General features: G+C 39.8%; 1 protein-coding gene across 3 annotated transcripts in view; it reads left to right on the top strand.

Annotated features, from left to right (window-relative positions):
* The window catches only part of mmel1 (membrane metallo-endopeptidase-like 1), a 64,560-nt gene that overhangs the window by 22,588 nt on the left and 25,623 nt on the right, over positions 1-16,349 (top strand). For all 3 annotated transcript variants that reach the window (XM_034166233.1, XM_034166232.1, XM_034166234.1), the window contains exons 12-22: positions 1,509-1,645; positions 1,730-1,823; positions 1,919-2,047; positions 3,125-3,223; positions 6,815-6,898; positions 7,101-7,204; positions 7,869-7,927; positions 8,077-8,196; positions 11,321-11,454; positions 11,567-11,632; positions 11,770-11,865. In XM_034166233.1, coding sequence (XP_034022124.1) covers positions 1,509-1,645; positions 1,730-1,823; positions 1,919-2,047; positions 3,125-3,223; positions 6,815-6,898; positions 7,101-7,204; positions 7,869-7,927; positions 8,077-8,196; positions 11,321-11,454; positions 11,567-11,632; positions 11,770-11,865 — 1,122 coding nt within the window. The remainder of the gene's footprint in view (positions 1-1,508; positions 1,646-1,729; positions 1,824-1,918; positions 2,048-3,124; positions 3,224-6,814; positions 6,899-7,100; positions 7,205-7,868; positions 7,928-8,076; positions 8,197-11,320; positions 11,455-11,566; positions 11,633-11,769; positions 11,866-16,349) is intronic.

Raw genomic sequence — 16,349 nt, 5'->3', positions numbered from 1 at the left:
AAGGCAACTTGCTGTTGACCAGGTGGAGCATGACCAAGACAGACATGATGTGGGCGGGACAAATGAAGTCTGAACACACCTATGTACTTTGAAGTTACCAAGCTAGCTAGGTTGCCTGGGTTTGGGTGATTTATTAAAGCATATTTTTGTGGATGGGGCAGTGATTCTAATAATGGGTCTTGTTGGATGGAATGTTCTGTGATGCTTGTCCTCAGATCACTTAATGACACAGACTGGATTTGACCTGAATGTTTTGAGTACATACCCAAAAAACTTTCATCATATGCATACAGTCTAAACTGATAAAAGTAAGGTCTTTGCATCCCTGTCTGGGACAAAAGACACAATTAAATATTCTGTTCTTTGCTTATCATGCTGACACAGACACATGCAGCACAAATTTTTGAAATAACACATACCACTCAGATATAACAATGCGAGCATGTCACCTGCATACAATATCAAATGCAACACTCTTCATCCAGTCACATAGCTCTACTATTCCATGCACAGGGCAAGGCCTGCCCACCTGGGGGTGGGCCAAAACCATGATTAAAAAAGGCAGGCTAACCTAATGTTGGGGCTCTTGTTTGAAATGTATCCAGTTGTCAAGCACTGACGCAACGCATCACGTGATAAATCTGTTTCCGGTCCCGAATGACATGAACAGGAAGCTATCGCAGCTCGCAGCAACTCCCATTGAAAATAACAGAGAAACAACCTGAGCGTCTGACATTTTTACATAAAACAAACGCAGTAACAACGTCTAAAAACCCAGTTAATATATCCAGGAGAGTTTTAGGCACAATATACAAAGAGTTTTATGTTGCGATGTTAATGCTGTTGTCCGTGTGCAGCGGTGTAAGTGCAGCCTGATCAGATTGTCTCAGTGCAGTTCTCAATGTTAATGACAGCGCACCTTTTTTGTTCGGAGCCGGAAGTTGAAAATCACATGATGCGTTACGTCACACTTAACAAGCGGATAGGACGCTTGGTTCAAGACCCAAGTGCTGTTGTAGTGACTTTCTCTTCAGTGAAGGCATCTTTTCAATACAACATTTGGTTTTTGAAGTCCATGTCCTGTCAGTCTCTGAGTCTTTGAGTTTGCTCACCACATAAAATTACCGGGAGGAGATCCAAAGGCAAGAAAATACCCTACAGTCTCTTGAGCATTATGGGTATTAAATACCATGACCAGCACACTATCAAAAACCACAGCACTGTTATTGTAGCTACTATTATCCTGCTATTGATAATTAGTTAATTAGTGTGAATGATGCTAGCATACAAATTAAATAATTCTAAAATTTCACTCATTGCACATACTTATAATAAAGTGCTCCAAAAGCAGCAAAACACAGCATTTAAGATATTAAGATCACAAAAAAATACTCCTTCTTGACCAGCAGATTTCTTGAACACAGTACCTCCCGCCTTTGAATATGAAAAAGTATAAAATATGTACATCTATAAGTGTAAATAATAAAATGTTGTCTTCTGTTTTACAGGGTTTTAACTGGACACAATTTCTACAGGGTGTCTTGTCCAGTGTGTCCATCAATGTGAGGGCAGAGGAAGAGGTGGTGGTGTATGGTGCACCCTACCTTGAGAAGATGAACGACGTTCTCTCAAGACACAGTGTCAGGTCAGTCTAAAGGAGCAGTCTACAGAAATTAAATGATTATACAATAGCTCCAGCCCTGTTTACTTCACTTTTCAATTCTTGCAGAACTATGCAGAACTACCTCACCTGGCAGCTCATTGCTGACAGAGTTAATAGTTTAAGTCGCCACTTCAAAGATGCCAGAGCCCGTTACAGAAAGGTGTGACAAATGCAGACGAATGCAGAATAGGATATGCATACTCATATAAAGTGGTTCAAAAGCAAAAAATACACTGTTTCTGTGTATGCGATCAGGCTCTTGACGGTACAACTGTGGAGGATGCTTGCTGGAGAGAATGTGTCCGCTATGTCCAGAGCAGCATGGAGAATGCAGTCGGGGCACTTTACGTACGAGAGACCTTTGCTGGCGAAAGTAAACGAATGGTGAGTCGTGCAGATATCACTCCAGATGAAAAGAAGCAAGTTACTGTGTGTGAGTTCTCCCACAATGGATGTAAAGCCATAATTGTGGCATGCTGCACACGGCACTGTGCTAACTGCAGTGCTCTGCAACATGATTCAGTGTTCTCACCCATATTTGGAACATGCCATTACAAGATGGTGACTTTTGGGGATTTCCTTTCCTGATAGTGTGCACAAGCATTTATGTGGTTCCCCACTAGGCAGTATGGGTTCCTGTGACATTGTAATCAGTGATAATCAATAAGCTATCAGTATCTCTTGACTGCATAAGACTAGATTTACCCAATTCTAATCACTTCATTTTTATATTAAAATTCAGTCATGCTAAATTGGAACCTACTATTTACATTACCTTGTGAGTTATTCTGTTTACAGTCAGGAGATGGTTGCAAGTGAAAATCCCATTGGATCAAGTTTCTGTCTAGTGCCAACAAACATTCCATGCAGTTGAACAAGTGTACCAATAAGTGTGTTATTTTGTAACATAATGTGGACAAAGACTGCTGTTGGAGGAACTGGTGTTCTTATAATGCATAAATAATGTTGTAATAATACATAAATAATTTTGTTATAATGTATAAAGAATTTTGCTATACTACAATATGTACAAATAATACATAATGCAGTAACAATCATCAAAGAGGCAGAGGCTGTGTTTATAATAAATAATGCAGTTGTGCAAAACACAGTAACTGTCTCAAACCAAATCAGCTTGACATATTTACACCAACATTAATATAAATCTTCAGTGAATGTTGTGTTGTAAGTTTCATAGAGCTTGACTCAAAGGAAATGGAAACAGCCTGGTGTTGCAAGATAATTTAAAATGTTGGAATTTTCAAAATATTACCAAAGCAAAAGCATTTTTGCCTTTGAGGGTGTCTGCAGATTTCATGCAGTTGATGCTTTTTCTTCATAGCATAGGTGCACTGGTGAATATTCGCCGCACAAATAGCACCAAACCACAGTTGTGACCTGTAATAATGGTGGTACTTTTCTGCACAGGATTATAATTTGTTATGTGATTTGCTTCCACAGGTTAGTGACCTCATCAATAAGATCCAAGAAGCATACGTGGAAACACTTGAGGAGTTAAGCTGGATGGACGCTCCATCAAAGGAGAAGGCCAGAGAGAAGGTGCAGTATGTAGATGAGTAAATTTGGTAGACTAGGTAAGAGTACACACATGAAGACAGTAAGGGCTGGTACAGTCTGACATTTGAAATGTGGCTGATGATGCCAGGGCAGTTCTGAAATCCACTTAAGTGTGTGCCACATTTGGTCCAAATCGAGTTGAAAAACAAATTTCTTGACCTTGACCTTTGCCGAAGTGAATTCTCTAAGGGAAATTTCAGGGTCAACGTTCATTGTCATACCAAGATTGGTAGAAATCAGCCAAAGGCCCTGGGAGGAGTCGGTCAACAAACAGACAGGCAGACATGACCTCAGACTCAATGACTGGGCTTGGGGAAATTTGACCTTATTGTGCAATTCCAGAACCCATCTCTATATGTGTACCATGAATGGTGCAAACTGGAATTACAAACTTAAATGCTGACCTTTGACTCTAATCATCTTGTCTACAATGATTGATCTTTGGCAGATTTGACTTGGCCTGGGCAGTTCCAGAACCCACCTTCATATGTTTGCCAAGTTTCATGTACATTGGAGTGGAAAAAGTTACATTTTGACTTTTGACCACAATGAGCTTGATCTGAATAACTGACCTTGGTAAATGTAATCTCCCAAGTGAAATTCCAGAAGCCACCTACATACAGTGCATCCGGAAAGTTTTCACAGGGACACAACTTTTTCCACATTTTGTTATGCTACAGCCTTATTCTAAAATGGAGTAAATTTATTTTTCCCCCTCAAAATTCTACTCACATCAGCCATTAATGACAACATGATTTTTACATGATTTTTTTTTTTTGTCATTTTTGCAAATTTATTAAAAATTAAAAAACTAAGAAATCACATGTACATAGGTATTCACATCCTTTGCTCAACACTTTGTTGATTCATCTTTGGCAGCAATTACAGCCTCAAGTCTTCTTTAATATGATGCCACAAGCTTGGTGCATGTATCTTTGGGCAGTTTTGCTCATTCCTCTTTGCAGCACCTCTCAAGTTCCATCAGACTGGATGGGGAGCGTCGGTGCACAGCCATTTTCAGATCTAACCAGAGATGTTCCATCGGATTCAGGTCTGGGCTCTGGCTGGGCATGCAAGAAAATTCACAGAGCTGTCCTGAAGCCACTCCTTTAATATCTTGGCTGGGTGTTCAGGGTCATTGTCCTGCTGAAAGATGAACCGTCGCCCAGTCTGAGGTCAAGAGCACTCTGGAGCAGTTTTTCTTCCAGGATGTCTTTGTACATTGCTGCATTCATCTTTCCCTCAATCCTGACTAGTCTCCCAGTTCCTGCCACTGAAAAACATCCACACAGCATGATGCTGCCACCACCATGCTTCACTGTAGGGATGGTGCCTGACTTCCTCCAAACATGACACCTGGCATTCACGCTAAAAAGTTCAAACTTTGTCTCATCAGACCAGAGATTTTGTTTCTTCTTCGGGTGCCTTTTAACAAACTGCAGGTGGGCTGCCATGTGCCTTTTACTAAGGAGTGGCTTCCTTCTGGCCACTCTACCATACAGGCCTGATTGGTGGATTGCTGCAGAGATGGTTGTCCTTCTGGAAGGAGGAATGCTGGAGCTCTGACAGAGTGACCATTGGGTTCTTGTTCACCTCCCTGTCTAAGGTCCTTCTCACCCAATCGCTCAGTTTAGACGGGCGGCCAGCTCTAGTAAGAGTCCTGGTGGATCCAAACCTCTTCCATTTATGGATGATGGAGATCACTGTGCTCATTGGGACCTTCAAAGCAGCAGAAATGTTTCTGTACCCTTCCCCAGATTTGTGCCTCGAGACAATCCTCTCTCAGAGGCCTACGGACAATTCCTTTGACTTCATGCTTGGTTTGTGCTCTGACATGCACTGTCAACTGTGGGACCTTATATGTAGACAGGTGTGTGTCTTTCCAAATCATGTCCAATCAACTGAAATTACCCCAAGTGGACTCCAGTTAAGTTGTGGAAACATCTTCATAGCAAAGGCTGTGAATACTTACGTACGTATGATTTCTTAGTTTTTTTTATTTTTAATAAATTTGCAAGTATATATATATATATATATATATATATATATATATATATATATATATATATATATATATATATATATACACATACTCAACAAAAATATAAACGCAACAGTTTTGGTTTTGCTCCCATTTTGTATGAGATGAAGTCAAAGATCTAAAACTTTTTCCACATACACAATATCACCATTTCCCTCAAATATTGTTCACAAACCAGTCTAAATCTGTGATAGTGAGCACTTCTCCTTTGCTGAGATAATCCATCCCACCTCACAGGTGTGCCATATCAAGATGCTGATTAAACACCATGATTAGTGCACAGGTGTGCCTTAGACTGCCCACAATAAAAGGCCACTCTGAAAGGTGCAGTTTTATCACACAGCACAATGCCACAGATGTCGCAAGATTTGAGGGAGCGTGCAATTGGCATGCTGACAGCAGGAATGTCAACCAGAGCTGTTGCTCGTGTATTGAATGTTCATTTCTCTACCATAAGCCGTCTCCAAAGGCGTTTCAGAGAATTTGGCAGTACATCCAACCAGCCTCACAACCGCAGACCACGTGTAACCACACCAGCCCAGGACCTCCACATCCAGCATGTTCACCTCCAAGATCGTCTGAGACCAGCCACTCGGACAGCTGCTGAAACAATCGGTTTGCATAACCAAAGAATTTCTGCACAAACTGTCAGAAACCGTCTCAGGGAAGCTCATCTGCATGCTCGTCGTCCTCATCAGGGTCTCGACCTGACTCCAGTTCGTCATCGGAACTTCGCACAGCCATTGAAGAGGAGTGGACCAACATTCCACAGGCCACAATTGACAACCTGATCAACTCTATGCGAAGGAGATGTGTTGCACTGCATGAGGCAAATGGTGGTCACACCAGATACTGACTGGTATCCCCCCCAATAAAACAAAACTGCACCTTTCAGAGTGGCCTTTTATTGTGGGCAGTCTAAGGCACACCTGTGCACTAATCATGGTGTCTAATCAGCATCTTGATATGGCACACCTGTGAGGTGGGATGGATTATCTCAGCAAAGGAGAAGTGCTCACTATCACAGATTTAGACTGGTTTGTGAACAATATTTGAGGGAAATGGTGATATTGTGTATGTGGAAAAAGTTTTAGATCTTTGAGTTCATCTCATACAAAATGGGAGCAAAACCAAAACTGTTGCGTTTATATTTTTGTTGAGTGTATATATATAAACTTTTTTCACATTGTCATTATGGGGTATTGTGTGTGGAAGTTTGAGGGGAAAAAATGAATTTCATACATTTTGGAATAAGGCTGGAACATAAAATGTGGAAAAATTGAAGCGCTGTGAATACTTTCTTGATGCACCGTAGGTGTGCCACATTTGGCGAACATCAGAGTTTAAATAAATAAATAAATTGACGTTTAATAACCATGAGGGCAATTCTGGGCTCAGCCTTCAGCCACATAACAGGTTTGGTGGAATTCAGGCCAAGCACTTGGGAGGAGTAGGGGACCAAACAGTCAAACATTGCTCAAATGATAGTACGATGTTTGTTGCTATGACACTGATTGTTATGTATTATATAGGCCATGGCAATAAAGGAACAAATTGGCTATCCAGACCATATTCTGGAGGAGAGTAACCAGAAGCTTGACCAGGAGTATGCCCATGTAAGTAAGAGCAAAATATTCCCTCTAAATTCATTTTTACAAAAACTCAGATGTGAAAGCTGTTTTTTGATTGTCCCTGCTGCTGTGCAGTTATCCAAAGCAGCTGCTGTTTTCGTGACTCAGATCTCTAATTATTGCTGCTTTCCATGGCTACAGTCTCAACCCTCTTCTTAAAGTGTAAATTGCATGTTCCCCTTTCCAGTTAAATTTCAGTGAAGAACATTACTTTGAGAACATCCTCGAGAACCTGAAGTCTGAAACTCACAAGAGTCTGAAGAAACTCAGAGAGCCAGTTGACTCTGAATTGTAAGAAGTCGCAGCACCACCACAACATGAACAAACATCGTCATGCATGAGCTGCATGGTCTCACTTACAGTGCAGAACCACAGATTTACTAGACGGGATCAAGCTGTACAACAGGCCTGCCCCTAGCGGATCATGGCCCCGCCATCGTGAAAGGTTGAAGTGCTGCAGCGGTCTCACACTGTCAGTGGAAAATGCATGCTCTGCGCTTGTAATCACTGTCGACTCTCTGGCCGATTTCTCCGCCGTTATTTGCATTTAAGACGTGAAAACTTGTGCTTAGGTCAATTCAGATACGTAGATTCCAATTTATCTAAAAGAGAAATCAGCCAAAGAGTTGACTGATGACATGAGTTTTCTATTGACAGTGAAAGATACAGAGGCCCATGTTATGCTCCATTTGCAGCCTTATAGGGAGAAAGGATCAACAGTTATGATAAATCTGACTGAATTACACCATGAATTAAACATTCTGTCAGTGGTTCTAATCTGCTGCTGCAGCAACAGATGACTTGTTTCTCATTAAATATGAAGGCTTAAGTATTTAGTTCAGTGGTATAAAATGTACTCCACACACGGCTTACACAGTTGGCTTCATAACTGTTGGTTATAAAAAGGTACATTTTTAAAAAGTGTGTTCTCATCCAGTTCCTAATTATTTTTAAGGTGGATCACTGGTGTTGCTGTGGTGAATGCGTTCTACTCACATAACAGAAACCAGATAGGTAACAGCTTTCTACTTGCATAAAATAATTTGTGGTCAGGATATTTTAGAAATGTTCATTACTTTTAATGTTAAAAGTCACCCTTCCCTTGTAAATCTTATGTTTTCTGTGCTGGCATTCATGCACGTCTCCTTATAATTTCTTTCTAGTATTTCCTGCAGGAATCCTGCAGCCACCATTCTTCAGTAAGCACCAGCTCCAGGCCCTCAACTTTGGTGGAATTGGAATGATCATCGGACACGAGATCACACATGGTTTTGATGACAATGGTGAGGCACTATAATTGTAGTTTATTGGTAACATTCAGTGTTGCCACAGTTACTTTGAAATGTTATTTTATTAGTTACTTTATACAGTTACTTCATTAGAAGCTTTATAAAGTTACTTTATTAGCAACTGTCGACAACTTATAACTAATACGTATTGTAACTAACAGTGTTGCCACAGTTACTTTGAAAAGTTACTTTATTCGTTACTTTATACAGTTACTTCATTAGCAGCTTTATGCAATTACTTTATTAGCAGCTGCTGAAAACGTGTAACTAATAAGTAATCTAACTAACAGTGTTGCCACAGTTACTTTGAAAAGTTATTTTATTAGTTACTTTTTAGTTACTTTATAAAGTTACTTCATTAGCAGCTTTATGCAGTTACTTTATTAGCAGCTGCTGAAAATGTGTAACTAATAAGTAATGTAACTAACTGTTGCCACATTTACTTTGCAAAGTTACTTTATTAGTTACTTTATACAGTCACTGTTAATGCGGTGACTGTATAAAGTGTATAATGTAACTGTATAAACTAACTAATCAAGTAACTTTTCAAAGTTACTGTGGCAACACTAGTAACTAATAAGGTAACTAGTAATCTAACTTGGTTACTCTTAAGATTGAGTACTCAGTAAAGTAACTAATAGTTAAATAGCATAGATTAACATCTTATGCTATCATGTGTTCTTTCTCTACAGTATTTGCTAAAGTTGATGAGTCAGTTAGGCCCCATAACCATATACCATGCATCCAGCCTCAGGCTGTTTCAAATAGGATTTTATTAAACTTGAATAACTTTTTGACCGGTGTCGCAGACCGACTGTTCCCCCTAAAAATAGGTTCCCCCTGATGACGCAGTTCATGGATTAACACGTTGTTTCTGCTTCAAACTGCTCTCCAGTCATCATTTATCTCAGCGACAGATATCCGAAGCTTTTGTACAACAATCATTTCCACATAAATTCAGCATTATTTTATCATAAAAGGCAGTGGAAGCGATCACAGTGCCGTGGCTAAACGAGCTGCTAGTTGCTGCGTTCACTGCGTGTCAGTCATTTCAAAGCATCACGGAATTTCACAGAGTTTCTGCTTAAAATGGCCTAGTTTCTGCTTAAAACTGACTTTAGAATGATTTAAGAGGTTTTACCTTTATCATCTTATGGTTAATAATCCCATTAATCCATTTGATTCCTTTGGGTGAAGACACCCCATCCCAGATGTGCTGCTGTGTTCCGAAATGAAGCATGCGCAGATGCAGAAGGTGCACCAATTTTTAGGGGCGTACCGTTCGGTCTGCAACACTGGATCTGTTTTGGGTTTTTTCCCCAGAAATTAATATAAACATTTCAGGTCCTGACAGGAGCTCTGTGTGTCATCTTTCTCAGTTCCAAACTTTGATTTGTGTTATCTGATCGTCAGTTTTCACAACATATGTGGTGAAAAGTTGAACTGTTTTTACTTGATCATTGTGTAGCCTTTGGAAGAAAAAAGGCAATTATACATGCAGGCCATATGGATCCAGAACACAAATTACTGAAGATTTTGCCACATATCATTCCTTGGTCTAAATATCTAAGTTTTTAGCATTTTTAGAAAAGGGCACATGTGTGGCTGTACTTTGTATTCAGTTTATTTGGGAATCCGCCTTCCCTTTTGCTCACCCACTTTTATAATTTTTCTTACAGCTATGACTGAGTACATATTTTTGGAAAGACTTAAAGGAAAAGGGCCACCTAAATTTCACTGAACTGGCAAAATTTAGTTTCTACTGAAATCAGCGCATCATAATATTGGTTTATTTTAGAAACATCTTGTAAAATTACAGCTGATTTGAATAAAGAGAACATATTTATCGGGGGGGGGGTCCATAATGAATACTTTCTTTTCTTTCTAACACTGGCTGCAGGAAGGTGTGCATGCACGCATGCATGAGCTTTTAAAAAAAGAAAAGTTGACCGGAGGCGACGCGCACACATAGCGTGCGCACTGACAACTGTGAGATGTCTTGTAAATCACTTCAGAGGTGTTATCTGGTTAGAAAAAACAGCGTTTGTAGTTTCAGAAGTGTTTATTTCTCACTAGCTTTTACGTAATATATGAGAAACACAGCGGTTTTGGAGCGTTTTCTGCCATTAAGCAGCCAAAGAGAGACCAGCCAGTGATGTCACGGTGCCTCTCTAGTCTGATTGGCTGTCACCTCACCGTGTCCTCCCCGTAATGCCTTGTGCAATCTGGGGAAGCCCCCATGTGATCTATGACATCACTCAATAACTGCATGGGTCTCAGCTATCGCTGCTGTCAGTAGTTCAGGGTCATCTGTTCTTTTTCTATTTTACCATTCAGGGCAACTTTTTATTCAATTTTTTTCTAGACACATGAATTTTGATGTTGGCAATGTCATATTATGAATCCCCTATTTAAAGGCTAATATAGATTATAGTGGTGCCCAAGAAAAGATTTTATGCCTTAAATCGTAAAAAGCTTAGTGGCCGTACAACTTTAATCATTCTCTTTCACTTTATAATCATTTGTTTTGAATTTGATGTTGACTGCAGACATGGGGCCAAATACAAAAGTATTTGTATTTGAAAATACTTAAATACATTTTTCAGAATATTTGTATTTGTATTTTCTGATTTTGAATTCAAAGTATTTGTATTTCAAATACATTGCCGATCCCAAGTATTTCCAAATACTTTTCAAACTTGGGAATCTCTGTGACACCATGTTGAATATAGACTGTGATAGTTTGATTATTGCCTGTGATATTATAATAGTGAATTTGTGATAAAACATTCAATCCTTTACTTATCAATAGTATTTGGTCATGCTATTTTCACAAACTGTCACCGGTTTATCAGTTTTTCTGTTGATTTGTTGATAGTTCATAGGAAGTATTTGTATTTAAAATACTCAAAATCTAAAGTATTTGTATTTGAAAAAATACAAAGTATTTGTATTTGGAATTTGAAAATCTAAAGTATTTGTATTTGTATTTAAATACAATGCAAAGTATTTGACCCCATGTCTGGTTGACTGTGGCTCATAATAACTTACTGCCTTTTTTTGACACGCTACATTGCATATAAGAATATTAAACTTCATGCATTGTGCTTCCTTGCAGGGCGTAATTTTGACAAGGATGGTAATATGCTCAACTGGTGGAGTAATTATTCGGCTGAACATTTCAAAGAGCAGTCACAGTGTATGGTGCAACAATACAGCAACTTCAACTGGAAGCTTGCAGGTGGACAAAATGTAAGCACACAGTGATGGCGTGAGATGTTTTGTCTCAACTGCTGTGTAAAACATTTATTATGTTACTGTTGGAATGAGTGTTTTCGTGATTGCATGTGTTTGTGGTTTGTAGGTGAGTGGAATCAGCACTCTGGGCGAAAACATTGCAGACAACGGAGGGGTTCGACAGGCTTATAAGGTTGAATGTTAACTACATGTTTCTATTTTGGCCCTAATTACAAGGTCCAAAATGCACTGAATACAATTACTCTGCGCCTTGAAATCTGTATTTAAGTTCATGCTTTTTTTTTTTTTTTTTCTTTTTTTTTTGCACAGGCTTATCTGAAGTGGGTGGAAAGACATGGCGAAGAGCTTCGTCTGCCGGGTCTAGACATGGATCATAAGCAACTTTTCTTTCTGAACTTTGCCCAAGTAAGTCAGATTCATGAAGGAAAATGTTATCACATCCACCAAGGCGGTTAAATGAAATGCATTTACATAGTGCTGTCATGCACAGCAGCTCATCTGCACCCCGGGAGAAACTTTGGGATTAAGGACCTTGCCCAAGGGCCCTTAGTGATGTTCCAGTCTGATGAAAATTTGAACCTATACTTGACCATCACCGGTGTGTGTCGGTTTGTCAGGGTAAATAACAGATTTAAATTAGACATATGTCATAACTCTGCCAAGGCCTCATATTGCTTAAATCTTCTTATGAATGCTGGCTCCAAAATATGGCCTGGATCAAATTCAAACAAAAATCCCTCATTTTGGAGAACATTATCCGTCTGTTCACCAAATTTCATCAACATCCTCTTACAACTTTGTGAGTTAAATCTTGCTATGTCCCAAACATTCTTCTGGATCTCAGTTCCATAATATAGTCTGGATCACATTTAAAACTGAATCACGTAGTTCCCACAACATTATCCATCTGCTCACCAAATTTAAGTGAACTCCTGTTCGTTACTTTTTAAAAAATCCTGTTGACAATCAAACAGATAGACAGATGCCAGTGGAAGCATTACCTCCTTGGGAGAGGAAATTATTTTAATTTTGTGAAAAGGTAGGACTCGTGACTAGAAATAAATGATAATAGTTGGAATTTTTAAAGGATTGTTTGCTACTGAGTCTTGTGATAGATTGGTGTCTTGTCCAGAGTGTACCCCGCCTCACGCCCTATGACTGCCATGATGGGTTCCAACCCCACCGTGACCCTTGATTTGTGTAAGCGGCTATAGAAAATGAATGATTGAATGTTTGGTACTGAGAAGTTATATTTGGCCTTATGTCACTAAAATACTGAATATTTTAAAACTGGACATAAAAACAGATTAAAACAACTTGATGATAATGAAGAAATGACAAGGACTATTAAAATATTGTAGATCAGTTTTCCATTTGTGTATATTTTTATATGAAAATTCAATCAGAAGTGGCTTATTGTTTCGTCTTGAGTGACTTTTGCACTCTGAGTGCATCCTTCTGTCTAAACACAGCCTTTTAAGAGAAATGGGTCAATCATTTCTCCTAGGGGAGTCAAGAGGCAGGCCCCAGGAGGAGCATTCAGAGGCTGTTTGGTGCCAGACACAAACACTGTGACAAAAGGAGGGGGTCAGAGGGTGAGACTGAAGCAATCTCAGAAAATAAAATGGTATTCAGTTGCACCCAGGGAGGTGTGAGGAGCTGCCAAAGAACATCTCTGTGACAGAGAATTAAAAATAAATAAATAAAGAAATGCTTCTTGGTTGTGATCAACTCTGAAATGTAATAATCATCACAATTTATTTATATGACACTTTCAGGCCAGAAAATGTCAAAGTGTTCTAGAGAGTAAAAGATGACTGGCTCATAATGTGAGCATTATGCTACTTTTCTCAAATACATCACCAGTATTTTCAAACAAGAAATTATGTACAATCTCGTGAAGTCTCGTCTGCCTATTTGTGTGGATGTTCATCTTCTTTGAAGAAAATACTTCTGGCAAAAGAGAAAAGCTGCACTGTGCATGGTTTCTCCAGTTACAGCCACAGAAGCCTGTATATTTCTTAATGATTCATGTAAATAAAGTCCAAGACATATTCATGGACTTGGAAATGTTTATCATCTCCTGACTTGTCTAAAGAAAACTGGCTGCAAAAGTGATAATTTGTATTAACAATTATACAGATATTTATTTTCTGCAATTACTTATGGGGTTTGAAAGCGGAAGGACAGTGTATAGAAATGGAAAATAATACAGTGCTTTACAATAGTCAGTTCTGGAGGACACAAAATTATGAATCAGGTGTTTCGGCATTCACCCAAGATAGGGCAAACGTAATTATTAAAATGGTATGTAAATGAAAAGGTGCCTTCTTTGGAGAAAATGACAGGACTTGCAGTTTTTCACTGGAACCAGACAAGCCTCAATTTATGTAATATGAGAGATGTTCCCTGGAGCACCACAGTGAAAATCAATCACATGCCTATGTGTAATCTGACCAAGAGGTAATAAAAACAGGAAATAGCAGTTGACTGAGCACAGAATGTTGAGGTACCCCACACCACGGTGGAAAATTCATATAGTGTTGTTACAAAGAAACCACTGCAATTGGCCTGACAAGCAACATGAAAGCCATGAAAGTATCTGTCCAGAAGTACCAAAATAAATTTCTGTTCTCGCCACCAAAATACAGTAATATTAAAGTCTGTACTTAGATTCAATAACTCATTCATTTACCACAGTGAGTGCAGTCTTTGTGGAATGATGTCCCCTGAACGTGACTGCAAAAGCACAATGAGATTATTCTATGACAAATAGGTAAGAAATTTGTTAGGAACCACATTTTCCAGCACTTAAAAAAAAAAAAGAGATAAAATGAAATGGGTCTGTAATTTGCAAGCAACCCAGAGTCCAAACTGGGGTTATTAAGAAGAGGTTTTATCACAGCAGCTTTAAAACTAGAAGGAACATTTCCTGTGATGTTCACTAAATTTACAATAATTTGATGAAAGAGCTCTGGTCTTGACTAGGGATTTGTAACAAGCCTGGCAGCCAACAGGTCAAATAAACATGTGGTACATTCAGTGGCCATCAAAGTTTGACACATTCTGTAAAGAAATAAGAGATGTGGTCTTGAATGAGGGACCCCTTTTGATAATACAAAATAATTTCCTAAGTAAGCTATGAAATGCTAGGGTACTTTGTTTCTAACAGCCTATATTTTACTACATAAAAACCCACAAAATCATCAGGTGAAAAATTTGAACAGCAGACTGATGACTGAGCCCATTTTGCCACAGTATGAAACAAGAATGTCGAATTGTACTTAGAATAGTAAATTGTCTTAGCAGCTGATAGACTATCCCCCAATCTCAATTCTCTTTTGTACCCCTTCCCCTTGGCCCTACACCTACCCCTTTAAAACAAGAAGTAAGGCGAACGGGTATGCCTCTAGCCCTATGAATTGAGACACCCCTCCGCCTTAGGAGAAAAAAAAACTGCCCGTGTCAAACTGCTGTCTTCACTGTTTGTTAACATGGCAACCGAAATGCAACTTGTTGCAGTACCCTGTTTGCTCTTTTTATTTTCTCGCCTTTCTGTGTAAATGCAAAGAAATAGAAGAAGTCGCAGATTTCTTCGACGCATCGCAATCATGTCATGTTAATTAATGTACACTCAACAAAAATATAAACGCAACACTTTTGGTTTTGCTCCCATTTTGTATGAGATGAACTCAAAGATCTAAAACTTTTTCCACATACACAATATCACCATCTCCCTCAAATATGGTTCACAAACCAGTCTAAATCTGTGATAGTGAACACTTCTCCTTTGCTGAGATAATCCATCCCACCTCACAGATGTACCATATCAAGATGCTGATTAGACACCATGATTAGTGCACAGGTCTCTGAAAGGTGCAGTTTTGTTTTATGGGGGGGGATACCAGTCAGTATCTGGTGTGACCACCATTTGCCTCATGCAGTGCAACACATCTCCTTCACATAGAGTTGATCAGGTTGTCAATTGTGGCCTGTGGAATGTTGGTCCACTCCTCTTCAATGGCTGTGCGAAGTTGCTGGATATTGGCAGGAACTGGTACACGCTGTCGTATACGCCGGTCCAGAGCATCCCAAACATGCTCAATGGGTGACATGTCCGGTGAGTATGCTGGCCATGCAAGAACTGGGACATTTTCAGCTTCCAAGAATTGTGTACAGATCCTTGCAACATGGGGCCGTGCATTATCCTGCTGCAACATGAGGTGATGTTCTTGGATGTATGGCACAGCAATGGGCCTCAGGATCTCGTCACGGTATCTCTATGCATTCAAAATGCCATCAATAAAATGCACCTGTGTTCTTCATCCATAACAGATGCCTGCCCATACCATAACCCCACCGCCACCATGGGCCACTCAATCCACAACATTGACATCAGAAAACCGCTCACCCACACGACGCGACACATGCTGTCTGCCATCTGCCCTGAACAGTGTGAACCGGGATTCATCCGTGAAGAGAACATCTCTCCAACGTGCCAAATGCCAGTGAATGTGAGCATTTGCCCACTCAAGTCGGTTACGACGACGAACTGGAGTCAGGTCGAGACCCCGATGAGGACGACGAGCATGCACATGAGCTTCCCTGAGACGGTTTCTGACAGTTTGTGCAGAAATTCATTGGTTATGCAAACCGATTGTTTCAGCAGCTGTCCGAGTGGTTGGTCTCAGACAATCTTGAAGGTGAACATGCTGGATGTGGAGGTCCTGGGCTGGTGTGGTTACATGTGGTCTGCGGTTGTGAGGCTGGTTGGATGTACTGCCAAATTCTCTGAAACGCCTTTGGAGACGGCTTATGGTAGAGAAATGAACATTCAATACAAGAGCAACAGCTGTGGTTGACATTCCTGCTGTCAGCATGCCAACTGC

This window comes from Thalassophryne amazonica, chromosome 3 (genome assembly GCF_902500255.1).
Source record: "Thalassophryne amazonica chromosome 3, fThaAma1.1, whole genome shotgun sequence".
Lineage (NCBI taxonomy): Eukaryota > Metazoa > Chordata > Actinopteri > Batrachoidiformes > Batrachoididae > Thalassophryne > Thalassophryne amazonica.
The sequence above is the reverse complement of the archived record's forward strand: the minus strand, read 5'-3'. Positions and strand labels throughout refer to the sequence as shown.